This window comes from Ammospiza caudacuta, chromosome 1 (assembly GCF_027887145.1).
Source record: "Ammospiza caudacuta isolate bAmmCau1 chromosome 1, bAmmCau1.pri, whole genome shotgun sequence".
Lineage (NCBI taxonomy): Eukaryota > Metazoa > Chordata > Aves > Passeriformes > Passerellidae > Ammospiza > Ammospiza caudacuta.
The window spans coordinates 34,685,030-34,705,067 of NC_080593.1; the positions used below are offsets into that span (position 1 = coordinate 34,685,030).

A 20,038-nucleotide genomic window follows, 5' to 3' on the forward strand; every position below is an offset into this window, starting at 1 on the left:
TAATGTGTGCCTTAAAATACTTTTATACATACCAAGATGAAGAACCCAAACTTTGCAAAGAGATAATTTTCCTGTCTAGATTAAAACAAACAAACAAACAAACAAACATGGATTTTGAAGATGTTTCCCCATTTCTCCCATGCTCACAAAGAGGTCACAAACCATGGCAGCACTGGGAACCATGACACAACTTTCTCATGTGGACCTGCAAGAGATCCTAATCCCAGGCTAAAGCGATTGCTATCTCTAGACAGCATTAGCAGCATAATCTGCATGCAACCATGGGGATGAGAAGTATTTTCTGAAGTCACTTAATACAAAATAATACTATAGTGACTTGGTGCATCAACTCCTATTTAATGGGTCCTGACTGTAAGCTGCAAGTAAATGCTATAGGCCAATCATATGAAGAAGACAGCATTAAGTTGGCGTGAAGGCCCATCTGGAAAAAGATCAAGAGAAAGAATATTTCGGGGGCAAGACTGCAAACAAGCCACTAAAATCTGGCCCTAATGTTAGGCCCAAAGATTATTCATTTGCAATGTCAGAACAGGATTAAAATCACTGCTCTCTCTCCCTAGAGTTTATAGACCAAGCAATTTTCAAAATATTATTCAGTTTGTGAATTTGTTCACAGTGAATGAATGTTAACATCAGGCAACACCCAAATACCTAAAAACACAAGTGGAGTTGTCTGCCAATAACAGCTAGTAAACAGATAGCTCTAAAGAGGACAGTTCAGGCATGCTGCTTTCTCTTCCTCCTCCCTATGTCCCACAAACACTCTCCTTGAAATTCCTGCCAACTCTATTGCATTGCACAGCAACAGCACAGTGCCTGCCAATTTCTGGAGAGCCGAGCATGCTTCTCCATTTAGTGTTTTGTCTGAAGGCCAACAATGCAGTCAGGACATATAAAAATACCCCAAAGACTTGATGTGTTAGGTACTGAAAGATGGAAATAACAAAGCATAGCATTAAAGGTTTTTTCCAACAGACCTAACTTCTCCACATTTCTAGCAAGTGCCCACTTTAAACATGATTTGTACAGAGCACTCCTTGGGCTTCACAAATATATTAAGGATAGAAAGTTAAGTCTATTCTTTCCCCCTTATACAGGATATCCCTCAATCTGTAACTGACACTAGCCACCATTCAGATAAACCACTAACACCAAAAAAGCCATCTGTATTCATAGCAGATATGTTATCACATTAACTCTGTCTTGGCCTTACCATCTTCTCAAGGAACAAAACCCCCTAAACAACTAAAGCTGCTTCGGAATCAAACTTATCCTTTTCTTCTCTGTAGTTATAGTCAGACTTACACCAAACACTTAAAGACAAAAATAAATGATAGACATTTCTAAAAGGTAAATAATTCCTTCAGGAAAATAACATACTTGGCAGAAAGGGATTGAAGAAAACAACATAGAAATAGGTCAGAATTGCCCAACTGATAAGCAAAAGGCCATGCTGTGTTTAAAAAGAAGGACAGAGAGATACATAATCTGCCCACAATACAATTTTTCTGTGGTTTTTCTTCCCAGGCTGATTAGCTATCTAGCTTTATAAAATAGAACTAACATTCTGGTTGGGAAGCAAGAATCTTGTCTTCTCCATTATATTCTTCAATATCACCTACCTGGATCTGCCTACTTTCTGTTCACAACAGAATTTGGATGAAAATTTTGGCTTCTAGTATGTAGTGAAATCCTGCCTTAGTTCCCAGTTGAAAATTGAACAGATTGTTAGTTTTTGCTCATCAATGACATTCATCAGGAAAATAAAGAATTCTCAAAATGCCAGTTACCTTAACTTTTAGACTGGACTGTAAAAACCTTAAGATTGTCACACATAAAATGAGGTTTCCTCACCTTCTCATTCCAGGTATTTTGGAGAAGAATTCAACAATAGAAAGGACCAGTTTTGGTTTTCTTTTCAAAACATTAATTTATCTTTCTGTTCTCCTCTGGCCACAATTTGAGAAGTCTTTCCTGCTCTGTATTATTTCTTACAAGAGACTAAATACTCAGAGATCAATAGTTAGCAACTTTTAAGAATAGACAATTATCACCCATATTCTTCAGCTGTTATAAAAACCAGACAAATCTCTGTTTTCTTTTGATAAAGACATCTTATATTCCTCACTTCATTATCTTCTTTTTAATTAATGAAAAAGCAACATAACTGCTTAATGACAATCAGTTTTTCCCTAACAGGAAGAAACAGATGGAGGCTAAAGGAATGTGAGCAACTGCATAAAAATGCAACTTTATGAAAGTTAAATTAAAAGGACCACTGTACCATACCCAAGAAAGCTGTTTCTCCAAGTGTAACACAAAAGCATATTCCTAAATCCTAAAAATACTCCTGTTATATGTATCTGTAATGCAATTAAACAACAACAAAACAGAATACTGTACATATAGCAAAGAAAAGCAGCTTACAGCTTGTCCAATATGAGGTAAACTGCTGATGAAGACTTACCTCCAGAAACTGGGGCATCCATGAAAACTGCTCCTGTGTTTTCAGCAGCTTTGGCTAATTCTTTTGAAACTGCTGGATCTATAGTGCTGGAATCTATTAGCAATGAGCCTTTCTTCACTTTCCTAAAATAAAGTTTTATTATTGTAATTATAATTATCATTATTATTTTCAGAAGATATTTACAACTATTACCATGGCACTGGCTTCCATTAGCATGACAAATGTGCAGACATGTTTTGGTACACTAATAAACATAAAGTTTTAAACCTTATTGAGCAAGATCTGCTCAGTATGTATACTGCAGTTTTGAACCACTCAAAGCCCAATAAAAGCTGAACACAAAAAAGGATATTATTCTAAACACTATTAAAAAAAATTACACAAAAAGGTTGCACTAGGAAAATCTGCCATTACACAAGTTGAGCAGTATATAATATAGAGATCACCTAAGATGCATTCTAAGCAACTGCTGATACTGCCTAAAGTTTAATATATAACAATCAAATGTTCTTTTTATATATACAGTGTCTTAAGTTCTTATATCAGAATGGTCTGATTGTATTATTTTAATCATTCTACAATTTGTTCTACATAAAGACCATAACTAAAACCACAAAAGCCCACTGAAGATTTGAAGTGAAGCATGGAGAAAAATGTTTCCCACTGATAGCCAATACATTTAGGCAGATCTGTATTTCAAACTCTTGAAAAAGTCTTGAAAAGAGTAAAGAAAGCTCTTTATTTGATTAAAAAACACAATAAAATTTTTGAAATTTAAAAAATGTTAACTTTTTAAATGCCCTACACAACAAAAAAGTTGATTTTTATCCCTCCTTCCACTGAACTGCACCATGATTTCAAGTCCACCTGACCAGCAATCACCATGAAATTGAACACCAGAATTTTTCAGTCATAAAAACGTGTCCCATTTAAAGCTACTCGTGACAGATAAAGAGATCCACTGCACCTTGCATGCTGTTGACAGTACAGTGGATTTCACTTAATTGAATTACCCAGATTGCTGGAAATAGCCTCTCAGCATATACATACATTATGACCCTACTGGAACTCCAGAGTCAAACAGTTCCACATACACAAAACTCATCCCTTGTGCTGCTGCAGTTAGTTTGGACACATGCAAACAAAAACCAGCGCAGCAGATAAGGTACTACATCATCTCCCCTTTATGCTTAGAGGAAGGCACAGTGGCACAGACTCCTTGGTAAGACAGTGGGATGACTAACTCAACCTTTAAACACCTCACGTTAAAGCTCTGTAAAGCTTTAAAAGCTTCAGAAAATTATGAAAATCAAACCAGTCAGCAAGAACCAGGTCATTCAGAGCCACAATTATTCACTACTGCCAAATCACACTTTCTTCTCTTAATGCAGAGGCTGAGAAACTGCAGCAGTATAGGACTGCTCTCCACATGCTGATTCCTGCTGGATTTCCCACATCTATGTACTCAAGAGATTAACTGGCTGTACTGTATCAGTACTACTGCCAATCGTTCTTCAAACCCCTGCCATCATGGGCAGTTCTCCCACAGCTGTTCCCTGAGCTTTGTGGGGCTGATCCAATTACCCATCTTCCCTGAAGAGGGAAGATCTCCTCACTCCTACCTTACGAAAAATTAAACTACAGACAACAAGGGAGAGAATCAACAATTATTCTTATATAGCAAGAACAACAGAAATCCCTCTTGTCTACTTCCATTCTCTTATCACTGCATCTTAATATTGTACAACCAATACCTAAAAAGGCATCATCATTTTTTGATAATCTACTGTACTTTTGTCTTCTGTATGTTTTTTTTTCCTTTACCTTATTAACCTGGATAGCTGTTCAGAACCTACATAATCCTCAAAGGTATCCAGCAGCCTTAGTCAGCCTGCCAGGACCAGTGCACATGCAGCCAGAACAGATTTTTAAATTGTATTTATTTTTTGATTTGGCAAGTTCAAAAACTCTGAGCATTAGAATTCTGCAGACTATGGATTTAAGGCTCAGTGGAAATCCCTCCACAAAAGTTAAAAAACACTGTGTCACATCAAACAAAATCTTACGGTACTACGGTACTTTTTTTTATAATAAACAGATAATAAGAGTAGAAATCAAGAAAGTCTTGTCACCTATTTTATGTAAATACACTTTAAAGAACATAAGACACAATGGTTTCTCTTCAGAACATTTAATTTATAGGATTTCAAGGTAAAGAAAATAGTATTTGAGCAAATAATTGTTGCCAGCAAATATTCTAGTTGTACTTGAGTGTAGTACATTACATTATGGCAAAAGAACCATGCAACTGAAAAGGCAGATAATAGTTAAGTTGCCTGAAATGCACAAAAATTATTATTCTACTGAAAATTAAATAGATACTTAAGCCAAAAGCCATTCAAAATCAGCATTGTATGAGAGAACTTATATAATTAGAAATATCAATAGTGATAGGACAGAGAACATTGAATTAAGTGCCCTGAAGGCACAGGAAGAGTTACAACAACAGCAATCATCAGACAAACCTTGAGTACAAGTGGAAATTCTCCAAACTACAAAAAAGTCTTACTTTAGAATGCCATTTCCTCCTGTGTAAACTTCTTTTGCATGGGGACTAGAAGGCAGCATGGTAATAATTCTGTCTGCTCTTTCTGCTACATCTGCTGGGGATTCTGTTACCTTATAAAGAAAAAAAAAAACCAAACAATATAAGCTTACACACGTCCTGAAAAAGAGATGTCAGACATATTTGATGAGTTTGGTTTTAGCATTCACTGGTCACAACTAAGCTATTTAAAAAAAAAAAAAAAAAGAAAACACAAGAAAAACTGCTCTCCTATCATGGAAGTTCCTCCACAACATCTTCTAAAGGGAATATGCTTTCATCCCATCAACCCATTCATAAATCTTCAACTCACTACAAAGCCTGCATCTATAGAAAATATTGCTCTACCATGTTTCTAAGGAGGGACAATATGAAAGGATTACAAAAATCTCACTTTTTTCTTTTTCTTATATATGGCATTAAGAGACAAAGACTGAGGAAAAAAGAAAAAACTTACTGGATGCACCTCTGAGCCTCACCTTGAAAGAAATCAGATTAACTGATGTTTCTCAAAATATTACAATTTACAATAATTTCCATTTTTAAAATGGAAAATTATCAGCTTAAGCATCCTTCACGAAAAAGATCTGAACAATTTTCTAAATATATTATTAGGTATTAGTTGTTAAATAATCATACCTAACTTAAAGGTATATTACTGTTCTGAAGTCACTTCCAGAGGCAGGCAGTATAGTATTTAAGATACATACACAACAAATGAAATATTGACAGCTAAGTTGTGAGTTTCACTTGGAAGGCATTTACCAGTAAGATTTCTGTCCAGTACTGGTCTAAATTAATAATTATCTTTAAAATTGCATTGTTAACACATTAATAGCCCAGGGAAAATAGCAACAAACATACAGCTTATTATTTTATCTTTAGCCCACAAGGATCAAATCTAATTTCAGTCATTTGTAATTAATGCTGAATTACACCTTGAAGGACTTCTGGGATCAGCACAAGAAACTTCTCAATTTTTATTTGACTTCTGAACAAAAGAAGGGAAGACTGTACCTTGTCAGTGAACAAGGCTCTTGAGGGAAAAACACAAAGAAACTGGCATGGATGGGACAGAGAAACATGCAGATTTTGTTTTGAAAAAATAAATTAATACTGCACAACATGCCTGGCATACCACACAGCTACAAAAGGAAACATGCTCTAGTTTAAAGAACAAAGGTTAGCAGGAATAAATGAGGCAATTATAAGCAGCAAACCTTCTATATCTGATTAGCTGATTTTATGGCTTGCGACCCTGGAGATGAGAGAACCTACCTCTTTAAAGAGAAGTATGACACCTTTGTCTTTAGTTCTGTGTATATCTGGTTTGGTTCAGTCTCAATGTGTATTATTAGAGGTGGAGAGAGGAAGTCTGAAATTAGAACCTGAATCTATATATGTCTTCTTCTTTGAAGCTATGACCTCCAATATTCTTAGACATTTAGAGGGTATCAGCTGAAGACTCAGTGGCCCACTTGCATTTTTCAACCAGAAGTTGAAAAATATACTACATTGGGCACACAAATGAAACAGTACATCAGCTTCAAATGTCTGCTTGGCTACATAGATGGAAGATAGCTGGGGTTTGGTTACAGTTTTAAATAATTCTTAAGGAAAACAGGTACAAAGAAGACATAGTACAGTAGTCATCTAAACAGGAACTCATTTATTCCATCCACGTCTTCCAAAATAGTAAGATGCCTTTTACATGAAGAAAGTTAGATTAAAAAGGTACACAGACTGGAACAGTACTTCTACAACCATACAAAGGAAAAACTTTCTGCTACCTTGAAGTAAGTAGCAAAACAAAGTGGGAATTAAAAGTGGGAATAGACAAATCTTGGCCTTTTGGTACTGTTAACAAACATGAATAATATTGCCTGAAAAAATATACCAACCTGGTTCAGTAAGCAACATATAAAACCTCTATTTTATTTGGGACTTTATGTCTCAGAAACAAAGCTGAATGATTTGAAAGCTATTACAAAACATTAAGCATTTGAAATCATTAAGAATATGTGCATAACTTTAAAAAACAGACCAAACACTAATTGTTGATTATCAATACAGACTATACTAGCTCAGAGTAGCAGCCCTGTACATGTTCTGATACTTGTTTAGTATAAGCAAACTTTTGCAGTATGTAACTGGATAGGAGAGACTTTTCTGTGTACTGCTGGTTGTTGGTACTGCCCTTAGATGCATCTGCTTGTATTTGTTCCAAACTGCTTGCCTATTTTGTTTTACTTATATTTACAGTAAGTCAATTAATTATTGTTTGTCTGAAATGGCATTCTTACTGTACACTAAAGAAAGTTCTATTTTTATGATGCTTTATGCATCAGGTGACTCCAGTGACATTCTCAATGTTCTAAATCTGTGATAGGATTTATATACGAAGACCTGTAAGCTGAAGTATGACACGCAGTTACTCCGCTGTGTGAGCCTTCCAACTTCCTCCAAGTTTCACCCCAAGTGGTTCCATATGCTCATGCTCAGCCAGTTTTCCTCTTACTATTCACTTTTAGCAGGTGGGTGGCCACTTTCTGACATTTACCACATCCCAGTTGTTTACTTCAGTGGAGTAGCAGATTGTGCAGATTTATGGTCAGGCATCCTGCATCCACCAATACACCTTGGTAGCAGTGCTGGCCTTAAAAGAATGGACATTTGACTAAGTTTACTGTCTCTTGGGGTCATTTCACTTCTGTAACACTCCTGATGGTTTTACCCTTACAGCCAGACCAAAGAGAAAGCAGCCCTTAGAGCCCAATGTTCCTTCTACAGCAGTTTCTACAAGACCCCATGGACCCACAAGTTTTCAACTACTGAAAAAAGTGCTGGAGTAGGATTTACACCTAAAGATCAAGAAGAGGAAGTTATGTTCACATATTTTCTTTAAGTGTGTTTTATTTGTATTTAAGCCTAGCCATGTATTCTCTCAGTGATTTATGATCTCAAAACATACCTTGGACTTTATTTTTAAAGGCATTACAGTTCACCTTTATTATCACGTCACGTCTTGCAGTGAATGCCAAGGATTCTATTACAAAGGCAAAAAGCTATCAACATGGGCAGTCACAGAAAAGAGATCCCACTGCAGAACATGAATTAAAAATACAACCAATAGTTCAAAACAATCTCTTCCATTTGCCCAGTCTTACTCAAGACACGTCTGGTTCATGCCTGAGGGTCTTGGCTGCTTTAACAAAATAGGAACGGGAGCTAGGCAGAGAGGTGAAAAGCTTACTTTCCCACTTAAGGCCAAGATTCTGTAATTATTCAAGGGGAGCTGCAATTAATTACTAACAGCTGTGTGGTATCATTTTATCTTTTAGGAATCTTGATCTTACCTCATTATTTAAAACAGTTGCAATTAGCTTCAACAGTTTAGACCTTCAAGGCACACAGTTCCTCTGTCTAGACCTAGCTAAAATTTCCTTGCCACTACTGCAAAATTCCCTTATATACTCTGCATTGTTACATGACAGGTTTATTTCTGCACTGCACTCCTTTTTTCTGTGTTTTAAGCACGTATCCATTTGCCCACAACTGTCTAAATTGTGACAGCTTTGAAGTATGTCAAAACCATTTAAATGTGTTACAGACACATAGAAATGACACAACCATCTGAGAGAATGGGGCTCTGAGGGTATTAACAGATTAAGAAAAGTAATAGCACTGGCTGGAACAAGGCCAAGATTTTTCAGGGTATATTGCAGGAAGGTAAAGCTCCCTAATATAATCAATTTCCTTCCCTCCTTCTTCCTTTTCATTCCTTCCTCTTCTCTAAGCATATCCTTCCTCACCTCCAAGAGAATAAGCACTTAAATAATTAGATTTTTCCCCTGCCCCTGAGGACTACACCTTGAAGCAGCAGGAAAGCTCATATGTCCCTATAACCCTTACAGCTATGCCAGCAGGAATTTTTAACTAGGGTCATTTAACCTGAAAAGGTCAAAGCAGGAACCAGATGAAAAGCAGCCCACTGGCCATCTAGACCTGGGGGAGAAGGAAGCAGGAGAAAGCAGGAGGTGACAGAACAGGCCATCAACCTACTCTCATAAAAAGTGGGGGGAAAAAAGACAGCTAGAGAAGTCTGACAAGGTAGCAATTCCAGCTAACAGAAGGAAAATTACTTGGCATAGAATAATATCTTTCCTCTACCTGAAACCTCACAGATTCAGATTGTATTTATTGTGCTGTTTCAGTTCTGATTGTATTCTTAACCAAGAAAAAAACCCAGATTATTTAGTTGCATTGCATGCAAGAACCATTCAACACACACAGCTATTACTGAAATAAAGAAGTTTATTACCATACCTGAGCACCCAAGTCTTGAAATTCTTTGCAAGCTTCTGGGAAGACATCATACACAATAACTGGATATCCATGTTTTACCAGGTTTTTTGCCATTGGATTTCCCATGTTACCCAGCCCAATGAATCCAACTGGGGTTTTGGAAGCCATAGTCCTAGAACACACTGATTTCAAAAAAATAAACATCAATATTTGCATTTAGAATTGACATTCAACAATGACATACTAAAAGTCACCACATGTTTTCAATTATTTTAACATTTTTATGATTAAAAACAGAGCAAATGTGAATCCTATTTTACATAATTTAAACTTTAAATTATAGCACACATTGGGCCACAAATACCATCCCACAATGATTTTTCTACATATCAAAGAAAATTATTGTAATTAGGAAAATGTGGGCATTTCAAAAAAATACAGTACTTAAAGCTAAGATCCGAGAAGAGCTTGAAAGTAGACTTAAAATATGCAGGACTTTCTGTGTTTTATTATGTGTCTAAATTCTAACTTGATATGCAAAGAGCAATTTTATATATTTTACAGACTCTTTATTTGCAACTTTGCTTGCAGCCATGGGATGCAGCACGTGTTCCCTAGAAACAGACAGGGGCTGCCACTTTACTTCATGCAGCCCCTCACAGATTCTCTGATCCTGCAATGAGCTACAAGTCACTAACCTAAAGGTGAAAATCTCCATAGCAAATCATGGCAAATCCTTTAAGCCATGCAACCACAGTTTAAATACTGAAAATTAGAATAAAATATAGTATTTTTAAAAAAATATTAATTCTTCACAGGAATAACCTCTGTATTCTATTCACTGTACTACCAAGACAGAATAAAGCCTAACCTACAAGCTGTGGAAAACACTACAGTTCCAGTCAGTTACCTTTTCCCAGAAGCTAGTGAGCACCAAATTCTGGACAGGAGCAGCATTGCAGGCATTCATCTACTGCAATCACTGTCTCATCACTCTAAACACTCCAAATCCAAAGGCAACACAATTTGACAGTGACTAGATTTCTTTGCCAATTCCATAAAATACTTTCTCCTTTATGACAAAGGAAAATTTATGCAGAATAAACACTAAAGTATGTGTCAACTAAGCAGACAGAAACAAAGCTAACTACAGAAATACTCTAGCTCTAAAGTGCACATACAGAAAATGTGCCTAAGCTGGATCGAGACTCTAAGAGGTCTCAATGCTTAGCAAAGAATCCTCTCTAGGCCAATAACACTTGATTAATCATTTTAAAGTCTTTCTGACTTTAAGCTCCTTCTTAGCCAGCAATGGTCATGCTCTTTCATCTGCAGCACTGTTTTGGAAGTGCCACATTTAATAAATCAGGTTTGTTGAGAGAACTTTGGTCTGAGAAGTTTCCACAGATGCCTGCAGCAATTACATAGCTAGAGAAGTAGCACAATTTCAAATAAATCTGCGCTGGGAAAATGCTTAGTGAAAACTGAGATAAGTCAGGAAAAGAGCCCATTGCTTTTTTAAGAAGTGCTACATGTCAAAACCAGGGAACAAATGAACAAAGACCCTAAACCAGCATCATCAGCCATAACAAACATCTTAAAATCTTCTTCTCATTGTTTCTATGAGTCAATCTTCCCCAGTCCTTCGTTTGCACTAATCTAAAATTGCTCCTTTAGTTAGCTCAAAGCTTCCCACTTCCTGAGGAGCTTCAAGCCCTGGTTTTAAGCATCTTTCTTTCTCTAGCCCTTAATACCAGTAGATCTTATTTACCTTGACTTCAGTAAAGCTTTCAGAACAGACTCCTCTGTTCTGAGAGCTTTACTTCTCCTCCTCTGCTATCCCAATAGCCAAATGAAGAAAGTATGGACTGGATGGGACTGCAAAACTGCCTGAAGGAAGAAATACTGTCTGGAGTGTTGGGCTCAAATAACAGTGATCAGTAGTTCAAAGACTAGCAACAGTCTAGTTACACATGATGTTCCTCACAGGTCAAAACTGAAGCTGTTTAAGAGTTTCATCAAAGACTGATGATTAAAAATAAGCACCCTCAGCAACATCATGTGTGACACCAGACTGGGGGGACTGTCTGAAAAATGGCAGGGCAAGGCTACTATTCAGAAGGACTGGAGAAATAGGCCTCAAGCAGTTCAACAAAGACAAATTTATGTCCTGTACTTGGGACAGGAGATGTCATTACAGGCTGCTGACTGGCCGGACAGCTGGCAGCTCTGCAGACCCTGTGGATTCCCATCGACTGGAGGTTGAGCATGAGTCAGCAGTGCACCCTTGCAGCAAAAGGTTAATGACATTCTGCACTGCATCAGCAAGAGCAGATGCAGGAGGTAAAAAAAAAACAGGCATTCTTCTATACAGCAAATACACCAAGAGATGTGATCAAACTGCAGACAGCCCAGCAAACATCAAGGAATAAATATGACCAAGGAGCAGGAGAACATGGCCTATGAGCAGAGGCTAAGAGAACTGTCTTTGCTGAGCTTGGGAGACAAAGGCTGCAGACTTCTACTACCTATGGAGGGGGAGGAAAGAAGAGTTATAGAGCAAATGAAGCTGAACTCTTCACAGATGTATACTCCAATGGGACATGGGAGATGTATAGTCAAATGGGACATGGGGAAATGGCCAAAAGCTGCAGGAAGGGAAACTCTGGCTGGAAATAAGAAAAGCATCCCTGATGTGGAAAAAAGGTTCCGTACTCTAAGAGGCAATGCAGGGAAGCTGTGGAACCTCCATCCTCCTAGCAACCTTAGAGCACTATGAGCAACCTAAGCTAGCTTTAAACATTTAAGGCTTTTGGAAGCCTTTCTTTGAAACCTTTGTTTTCTTTGTTTTTGTGAATTCCAAGTAACCTTATCAGAAGAATAAGTCTCACTACCATACCTAGGCTCATTCTCGCAGACTCCTCACTTTTATCCTGATCTCTTCTTTTCTCACACTATCTCATGGACATCTAACCATCACCTCAAACTCAGCATCTTCAGAAAACATTCTTGATACCTTTTTCTGCTATCAGTGCTGACACCAGCAGCGATGCCTATCACCCAACAAAAGCCTAAAAGAATCATCCATGATCTGCTTCAATCTCACTGATTCATCCATCACATCTGAGATCTCAGCTGCTTCAGAACCTGGTCACCTGCCTCAAAGACAATATTTTGCCTTGATCTTCATTCTGGGAATTGGGAAGGACATTTTGCCCATGCTACTTTCACTCCTCCTCTGCAACCTGCCTGCTTTTAAAGACTGCTTTGCTTTGATGACTTTTCAAGACTGTCATCACACCTTAATATTAAGACTTCAGTGGTAATTAGACTGCAGTGACGTGCCTATTGCCAACATGCACTTACATTGTGCTTCTAAGGCAGCTCTTCACAAGGTAAATATCCATGAAATGAACACATTCCTCTAATATAAGGCCTCCCTTAAAATTTTTCATTTTGCGGTATCCCCAAAAAGGCATGGCAAAAGTTAGGCTGTGATACAAGATAACTTGCTGAGCAGTACTATTAAGTTTTGTGTCATTGTATTCTATTATTTCTCCTTTTGTCTGTCTCTGTTGATTTTTTTTGAATCTCAGTTTATGAATCAGAGACCACTTTCTGTTATGTGCTAAAACATACTCAAATCCATGGGAACTGGGACTGCTAGAGAAGTTGTTCAAATCCTGAGTCAGTTTCTGACTTTATTTTGGCTTAATTTTCACAGCCCAGTATTACATAAGACACTTGAAAATTAAATAATTTGATTAACCATTTTGAAAAATCTTCAGACTTCCAGGTACTCAATCAGAGGAAAACTGGTTTAGAAGATTGATTAAATTAGTGCACAGATCTAACAGAGATGATTTCAATTAAATTTGAACCAACTACATTTAGATGCATGGCATATTTTAAATGACTACTTAAGACAGTGGGGATTTGCCAAAAAGAGGATGTTTTAAAAGACAAGAATATTCATGTTTTCCCATTAGACAAACCTCCACAGGTGATTTTACAAAATGTGATGTCCAGCTCACATATGTTGGCATTTTTTAGCATCTGATATGTAGCACAAACTCAGTTTTGAAATAACTGTAATTCAAACATCTAAGGACTGATATTCTTCAAACCACATCATGTATGCTAACTAATTCCATCAACTGTACAAGCATTTGCTGAAACTGTCCCTGTAGTATTGATCCCATTTTACTTTGACCATAAAATCCACAGTAACCTGCTGCAATCACATGGCTGGAAAAATGCCCAGTCCACACTTAACTTCTAAGAGAGGTCAGAACATCAGAAGAGAAGCAACAGAATCTACTTTTAAAATAATCACTGATACCATGTGCAACTAATTTTCCTTCTCTGGGAACAGAACCAGCAATACGGATTAATCTGTAAATCAAGCTAATTGTGAGCAAAACCAGCTACAGCTATACCAACTCCAAAGAAACTGGGCTTTTCCCAGATGATTCTTCATTATTCTCTTTAGGGAATACGTGCTTGCAGATCTCATGCCTATGAAAACTCAATTGATGAGGAGACCCAATTGTGACACCCTCACTAAATTTGGGGCTTATGGCCAATACAGATAAAATACAGATTTTTTGCTTTGAAAAGTCAGTCTACAATAGAAGAACTTTACCTAATGTGCCATTTCACAAGAATTTTGCCTTAAAACCAATTTAATTAAAAAAATCAGCAAGAGTTTATGAATCTCTTGAATGTCTCTTCTTGAACAAAATGCAACTATTAGAAAAGTAACTTCAGAAACTCACAGATTGCAATCCTGTCTTCAGAATACTTAGCCTGTCAATGATGTAAAACTTGTCTTTTCAAGCTTTATATATATAAAGATACCGAAAGCAGTTTTCTGTTTAACCTGGATGATGACAAGTTTAGATAATTTCAGATGTTTACATTTCATTTTACACGATCTCCCAAAGTAACGAGTCTTACAGTTTCCAGAGTGAATTCCAGCTCCAGGGGTGCCCTGATTTCACTGCACATACTTGACTGCACAAACACTATAATATGCAGAACTGAGGACATCTCTTTGTAATCAAACAAAAAGGGAATAATAGCTGGTAGAACCACAGACAGCAGACCTGGAAAAAATCCAATGTGCTTGTACTCTAACTGGACAAGAACAAGACTGAAAACCAAGTAGTTCCCAAAATATAATTTCAACTATATTACTTGATTCTTGGCTTTATAAAACTTACTTTGAGCCATATTCACCAAATGGCACAAGGATGAGAGTCCACACAGCCCCATCCCATAAGAGATTCCTAATCAGAACGGTTGTAGTTCTTATTAATATACTGATCTCTCTGGATCAGTGAATATTAATGATCTTGATCTCTCTGGATCCTCTTTTTCAATATGTGAGATTTAACAGGATAATGGGAAGATGCTCAGAGTAAGCTCAGTTACTGAAGCTGCTGGTTTTGCTTGGGGCTTTATGAGAAAATACACATGAAGTCACTTGACAAGGAGAAGGAACACGATGACAATTCAATATGAGCCACTAAATGAAAGATTTTCCCACTGATTTAGCATCTGAAGTTCAGGTACAAGCACAACAGAAGATATCATCCCTTTTCTCTTTCCTACTTTGAAAGAAAGGATCAGAGTGAGCTTCTGTGTTTTGTGGACTTTGGTATGTAATTTATAAAACCTCTACTGAAAGTAGATCCTGGGAGGGAAAAGGAAGAAGAAATATAGAAGTTAGAGAGGCCAAAGGTAGAATCCTTCTGCTCCTAGAAGTTTTGCCAATGCAATTTAAATTGCCCCATGGTCACTGACTTTTAAAGGTTATGCAATGATTTCGAGAAGTGCACTCTGCCAAAATAATAATTTAAGATGACTACAATACTCTAAATTTGGCCAGCTTTACATTGAAAACATCCCACTTGCTTTTTTTTGCCTCTGTAAAGGTCTAGTGATCAAAACCAGAGACACTATCTTGCAACACTCAGTGTCTTCTTATACATCATTTTTATCTCTACCTATACCTCATTAAATGTTTGCTAATACCTTACAGAGAAAATCATATAGTAAATACTTTTCATCTAAAAAGAATATGAAGTGTACACTTGATTCCTTAACTAAGTTATGCGCTGGACTTCTGAGCAGCAGATCTTCTGTCATAATCCTCGCTTAGTAATCAAAGCTTCTCTGCACCAGAGCATAGATAGTCATTCAACAGTTCAAGCAGAGCTCCTGAGTCAGAAAATGTATTGTTAAACCAGCAAAAGTTCTATTTAATTATGAAGTGAACAAGTCCACTCCACTCCAACAAAACTACTAGTAAGGACATTTTTGTTCTCTAGCATGGTACTGTCTTTGATGAACAGCTCCCTCAGCTGATGAATCTCCATTCACAGAAAATCTTCTTTTCTCATTCACTAACCTCCTCTTCCCTCTCCCCCAGGAGTCCCCAGGAGGGACTTCTCCATATCCATCAATAATATATTTTTAAGTAAGGTCATATAAACCCTCTCTATGAAGCGCCTTTGCCAGTGCCTGCCAGCTGCAGAACACAAGACTGCATAGTCTCTGTCCAGCTGACTAACGCACAAACATACACATCCAAGAAGCTCCTCCAACATCTGCCCTCAGCTCTTTATTTTCCTCCTAGACAATTTAACAATCTCTAGCATAAACATACAGAAAAACCAAACCATCACGGTCGGCTCGGTCAGCTGCAAAGAGCAACTGACCAGGCAACCAAGGAGCCTTCAGTAAGAGAAGGAAGACAGCGTGCTTGCTAGCCAAGCTGTGGTGCTGGACAGCTCTAAGAGCTGGCACAAACCCTTCACAAGGATGGCATTTCACTCAGGACAGATGATGAAATCACCACTCAAACCCCAACTGTCAGACTAAAGAAAAGAATGGTAAACTCAGTAAATGCATTAGAGATGGGGAAGCCAGAACACATAACTAAGCAATAGAGCTTAGCCCTTAAGAAGGCTTAAAGCTTAGACCTTCATCCCATAAACATTTCTCAGAGTCAAGAGTACTTTCAGCACAGTCACTACTCACTAAGTCTGAGCTTAAATGCTGTGGGTGAAATTCTGTTCTATGGAAGTTTTTCAGGAGAGTCACAATTTCTCCTTAGACTTAGTTACAGTTTTTTCCCCAAGTCTTCAGGTAAAGACAAACTGTATTTTCCAACTTTAAGGACCAGTGGTGATTTGCTTTTCACACCTACGCTCACCACAAGAAACAAGATCCTCACCATCTGCACTACATTAAAGCAGATCATTTGGAAATTGACCATGACAGTGGATTTCAAAGCTCTTACAAAAATAACTGACAGTTACCATGCACAGAAAGTTCAAAAATCCTTGAAAGCTATTGCTTTCAATTGTGGTATCACAAAAGGTACTAAACACATAAACAGGTCCCCTGTATTTAACTTTACTAGCATGAGACCAACATGCCTGCTGAACCTGAACTATTACTTATCACAACATCAGAACCATAGCTACCAAAAAAAAGCATCAGTGGAAAAGAGACAGTGGAGCAAAAAGAGCACTGCAAGATAACGTCAAAATTGTCAGACGCTTTTCATTCATTAGTTTAAGTGAGGCTTAAAAGGGAATTACAATGTTTTTAAATTTACCCACTTACAAGAAATTTAGTAATTCCTGAAACATTTCCCTAAGTGTCAAGATTTTAGAACCATGTACCATTTAAAAGAATCTATTTCTTCTACTTTGCTAATTAAACACCTTCACCTATGTGTTGGGAGCCTAACCACAGAGTGACATACATGACCACAGACTGCCATCAAAATGACAGTGAAAAGCCTACTGAAGGTTTATTTTTAATAATTTACTTCAGAAATTAAATTACTTAGGAACAGCTGTGTGATTTTTCTGGAAATGGAAAATGTCTAATTCCAGTTCTACAAATACGTTCTTCCTTTGCTTGCACCAACAGGACATCTGCAGTGCCTGCTCCTTCCACTGCCCGTGAACCAAGCACAGGTGAGCACCAGCGCCTGCAGAGCCGACACAGGAGGAGGTGCCGCTGGATCTGCCCTCGGTTTAAAGAAAATAATCGGATGCAGTGACCGAGAGAGCTGAACAGCCCAAACCCAGGTAACAGGTATCGCAGATATGTCACTGCTGCCACAGGAGGCTTTTGCGGGCTCTGATGATTTCCAGGCACGCTATTTTAAGCGAATGAGTGAAAACATTTACTAAGCCAAGCCGCTCCGAAGCTTCGGTGGAGCCCCGAATAAGGCGGCAGCGGTGGCGCGCCGTGCCAGCCATGACCGCCCGGGGGTTCCGTCACCGGGGATGCCGCACACGGAGGCGGCCCGGGAGCTGCACCGGGCTCGGAGGGCCCGCGGCCGCCAAGGGCAGCGCGGCAGCTGCGCGCCCCGGGAGACGCTCGGCCTTTCCCCGCCCGGCCGGCAGAGCGGGGCCACTGGAGCCGAGGGAAGGGGTAGGTCCTTACCCATCACCCGCCGGTGCCAGCGCCACCAGCCCGCAGGTCCCCTGCGCACTACCGCTGCGGCCATGCTGCGCCCCCGTGCCGAGTGACCTCCGGCCCGCCGCCGCCCGCCGCCACCGCCCGCGCGCCGCGAGCGGCAGCCGCCGCAGCCAACCACGGGCGGCGGTCGGCGGGGCGCAGCCAATGGGAGTGCGCGGCGTCCTCCCTGCGGGCGGTCGGCCCCGCCCACCGCCCTGTGACGGATGGGGCCGGATTGCGGGGCGGGGCGGGGGCCGGGCCGGCGCTGGAGCACCTCATTGGGGCGGTGGGACGTCGTATCCCGCCGCCCGCGGCTCCCGCGAAGGCGTTCCTTTCCAGCTCCGCTTGCCTGTGCCTGCCCGCTGCCGCTTCGTCTTCTTGCTTTGCTGCCGGGGGAGGAGGCTTGACTGAAGTGGCAGAGGAATGGAGCGCCGGCGTTTTGGCGGAGACAGCTTGTGTGCGAGACGGGGCCCTCGGGGCGATGGAAAAAGCCGCCCTGCACTGTTTTGCCGAGTCAGGTGGCAAATAAGAGTTGGCGCTCATTGAGGGTTGGAATTAGATGATTTCAAGGTCCCATTCCAACCCAAACCATTCTGTGATTCTGTGACTGGCTTCGTCGTTGTGTGGGCTTCACCCCGGCTGGGCGCCAAGCGCCCCCCAAAGCCGCTCCATCGCTGTCCCTCCTCAGCTGGACAGCGGGGAGAAAATACAACGAGAGGCTCCCGGGTCGAGATAAGGATGAGGAGAGAGCACTCACCAGTTACTGTCTTGGGCAAAACAGGCTCAGCTTGGGGAAATTAATTTAATTTGTTTTCAATGCCATTAAAGTAGGATAATGAGAAATAAAAACCAAGACTTAAAATACTTCATCCCCATCCCTTCCTTTCTCCTGGGCTCAACTTCACTCCCGATTTTTCTACCTCCTCCTCCCTCAGTGGTTTGGGGAACGGAGTGTGCAATCGCTTCATCCCACGTTGACTCTGCCGCTTCTGCCTCCTCCGGGGGAGAACTTCTCACACTTTTCCCTTGCTCCAGCGTGGGCTTCCTCCCATGGGAGGCATTCCTCCCTGGTCTTCTCCAGGATGAGTCCTTCCCCTGGGCTGCAGATCTTCACAAACCGCTCCAGTGTAGGCTCCCATCCATGGGGTGCAGTCCCTTGGGAACAGACCATTCCAGCATGGGTCCCCTGAGGGGTCACAGATCCTGCCAGCAAACCCACTCCAGCATAGGCTTCCTGGTGGATGTGCCCAGAGGCCTTTGGGAAGTGTCCTCTAGGCACATCCACCTGCTCCAGTGTGGGGTTCTCCATGAGCTGCAGGTGGATCTTTTCCCCACTGTGGACCTCTATGGGCTGCAGGGGGACAGCTTGTCCCGCTAGGGTCAGATTGGGCTGCAGGGACATCTATTCACAGAAGCCAGCCCTGTAGAACCCATCCACTGCCAAAATTTTGCCATGCAAACCCAGTACAATTGTGCCCAGAGTGCATTTCCCAAAGGCCTAACACAGGGTAATAAAATTTGCAAGAGCCCAGCATCTGGAGACCCCGCTGGCAGCTCTGGGAGAGCTTCAGGAGGGTGTGTGAGGGAGCACACCACGCCCTGAGGGAGGGCAGGCTGGAGGCAGGCCAGTGCTGCCATCTCAGAGCAAAGCTTCAGCTCCAGTCCTGAAGCTGCCATGTTCATCTCTTTGGAACAAAGTAGTTAACTTCTTTTCCTGACAGAAAAACTTGCCTTGCTCTGTTGTGCCAGGATGCTGGGTGCTCCCTCAGTCATTAGGTTACTGTCATTAGGTCAGAGCTTTTTTTGTAGCTGTTATGTAGTATCATTTACAGACTTCTGGGAGTCATGAGGCACAGATCTCGGGTCTCACCACAACGTGTCTTCACTCAATTATATGTTAGCACAGAAAGAATAGGCTAAATATATATGAGCTCAGCTCTCCTATCATATATATTTTTATATTTACCACTATAAAGCAATACAGTTAAATATTGTTAAATCAACCTAGCTCAACATAAAGAAATTTTGTGGGCAGTGAAGGCGGCTGTGGTCATGTGGTAGCTTTGCTGTGACATGTGAGAGTGTTACCATTCAGTAGGCTGATCTCACCCCTTCACCCAGTTGCTTCTTTCTCTCATTGCCTCTCATTGCCT

At 40.1% G+C, this 20,038-nt stretch overlaps 1 protein-coding gene across 1 annotated transcript in view; it reads right to left on the bottom strand.

Moving 5' to 3' along the window:
* Positions 1 to 17,955, bottom strand: part of HIBADH (3-hydroxyisobutyrate dehydrogenase) — an 85,740-nt gene extending 67,785 nt beyond the window's left edge. The window contains exons 1-4 of the mRNA XM_058811842.1: positions 17,871 to 17,955; positions 9,420 to 9,580; positions 5,058 to 5,167; positions 2,489 to 2,610 (exon numbers count right to left, since the gene is read on the bottom strand). Coding sequence (XP_058667825.1) covers positions 2,489 to 2,610; positions 5,058 to 5,167; positions 9,420 to 9,580; positions 17,871 to 17,934 — 457 coding nt within the window. The 5' untranslated portion in view covers positions 17,935 to 17,955. The remainder of the gene's footprint in view (positions 1 to 2,488; positions 2,611 to 5,057; positions 5,168 to 9,419; positions 9,581 to 17,870) is intronic.
* Between the last annotated feature and the right edge of the window lie 2,083 nt (positions 17,956 to 20,038).